This window comes from Penaeus vannamei, chromosome 18 (genome assembly GCF_042767895.1).
Source record: "Penaeus vannamei isolate JL-2024 chromosome 18, ASM4276789v1, whole genome shotgun sequence".
Taxonomy (NCBI): domain Eukaryota; kingdom Metazoa; phylum Arthropoda; class Malacostraca; order Decapoda; family Penaeidae; genus Penaeus; species Penaeus vannamei.
In genome coordinates, this window is record NC_091566.1 from 30978507 (window position 1) to 30981006 (window position 2500).

General features: G+C 29.7%; 1 protein-coding gene across 7 annotated transcripts in view; it reads right to left on the reverse strand.

Annotated features, from left to right (window-relative positions):
* Positions 1 to 2500, reverse strand: part of LOC113800225 (inactive dipeptidyl peptidase 10) — a 621884-nt gene that overhangs the window by 76110 nt on the left and 543274 nt on the right. For all 7 annotated transcript variants that reach the window (XM_070133135.1, XM_070133136.1, XM_070133139.1 and 4 more), the window contains one exon: positions 1602 to 1696. In XM_070133135.1, coding sequence (XP_069989236.1) covers positions 1602 to 1696 — 95 coding nt within the window. The remainder of the gene's footprint in view (positions 1 to 1601; positions 1697 to 2500) is intronic.

Genomic DNA, 2500 nt, shown 5'->3' on the forward strand with positions numbered 1-2500 from the left:
TAAACTGGAGATACTAGACTTTGAAAGGAATATATTTTATCAGATCTCATCAAGTGGCTCTTCTCTTTGGAAATCAATTAAGAACTTTGTTTGAGGAAGCCAAGAGGGAGAAAAGGCAGAAGAAAAGACCTGTCTAACATTTACCATTGTGTGTGTGTGTGTGTGTGTGTGTGTGTGTGTGTGTGTGTGTGTGTGTGTGTGTGTGTGTGTGTGTGTGTGTGTGTGTGTGTGTGTGTGTGTGTGTATGTGTGTGTGTGTGTTTGTGTATGCGAATAAAAAGTTAAATATCTTCCAATGAGAAAGAGGAAATCTTTTCTCAACGTCCAGATTGTTTTTCTCGTAAACAAAGCCGAAGGAAAATATCAAACGTCAGCTCAAAGACGCGAGCAGCAACATTGTTTGCATCTAATTTCGACATATGTTGGGCTGCGATAAATTTCCAAAAGAGTCTACACACTTCGGACTTTTCCTAAGGCGATCGTGTCCTCCTAACTTAATTGCTTTCATCGGAAATGCTCTTGTAAAGCTCATGAATAAGATGGGCAGAAAGAACGTGTAGACACGTGAAATGATTCGCACACAAACACACGCATATATATATATATATATATATATATATATATATATATATATATATATATATATATATATATATATATATATATACATACATATATACATATATACATATATACATATATATATATATATATATATATATAAATATGTATATATGTATATATATATATGTATATATATATGTATATATATATATATATATATATATATATATATATATATATATATATATATATATACATATATACATATACATATTTACCAAACATCAAAAGGAGAGAAAAAACGAGAAAGGGGAAGCGAGCGAATCCCTCAAGAGCGCAGCCAGTTAGTGAAGTTCGTGCAGCGCAGACAAGGGTCAGTGTGACTAACCGTGAAGATAAAAAGAGGGAAACTCATTAAAGTTTAGCCATTAGGATCACCTGATATTGAGATAAGTTGGAGGCTGGACAGAAGGTGAATACTATCTCTGGAAGTTTACGCGAATCGAGAAATGTTCAAGCCTAACTGGGAGAAGATATCGAGTTAATCAGGTAAGGAGGCGAAAAATACATAAATCTTGAAATATCTAAGTTTGTGTTAAAACATATGAAGAGATAAGAATGAAAATAGTGCAAAGAAATCCTCCCTTGTCATTTCGGAGTTTGGGGATGTAGTGAAATGTGGCGAAACAATACCGTAGAGTTTATCCGTATGGGTAATGGATAGATACTTTTCAGAAAAAAAAACTTGCGTAGAGTATCTTAAAATCGCGATTGTATAGTCTACATTAATAAAGCATTATTGATAATGAAATAAAAGGAAAAAAATAATAATAATGATACAAAGTTTTAGCTACGAACTATAGGCATATTACCAGAACGGTATCAAGAAACAAAATATCCATAGAGCCACACATAATACCAAAAACAAATACAAAAATATTTACACAAAAATTGAAATTTGAGAAAAAATAATATAAGAAAAAGCAACAACAACAATTACACGTGAAACCAAGAACGAAGATTATGCGAAATACTCACAAAAGTGAAGTTAGAGACGAGGGGAGTGATGGTGAGTGTGAGAACATTGAGGAGGCTGACACCGCCACTCTCATCTCTGAACACTATCTCTGTACCTGAGGAAGAACAAAGAGATTTGTATTAGTTTACATAAACAGAAATACAAACAAAGACCCACACACAAAATGCAAAAACAAAACACACGCAGGTATGCGCCAACTCACACACAACGCGGTAAAAATATTTTTATAAATATTACTGGCCGCAGTAACAGCAACTATGTTGGTGATGATAGTCATGATAATGATGATGATAATAATCAAATAATGATAATGATAATAATGATGATGATGGTGATTATGGTAATAATGATAATGATAATAAAACAATGATGATGATAATAGTAATGATAATAGCAATTATAGTGATTATAATGATAATAGTAATGATAATAATAATAATAATAATAATAATAGTTATTATCATCAGTTATTATCATCAGACATGTTAGTTAAAAGTTATTGGTAACAATAGTAATAAAAATGACAATAGTGATAATGCATATAATAATCATACTAGTATTAGTAATAAGAATAACCAAAAGTAATGGTGATGATGATAATTATTATCATCCTTATTAGTTATGATAATGATTATTAATATAAATGAGCATTTAGCAATATCAACAATCATTTAAAATATGCTGCTGCTGCTATTTAATATTATTGATAATAAGACAGTATTGATGATGGAAATTATAACAATAATAATAATAATAATGATAATAATAATAATAATAATAATAATAATAATGATAACAATAATAATAATCATGACAATAAAGATAACAGCAACAATAATAATGATGATGATGATGATAGTAATGATAAAAGAAAAAAAATGTTAATAATGATAATAAT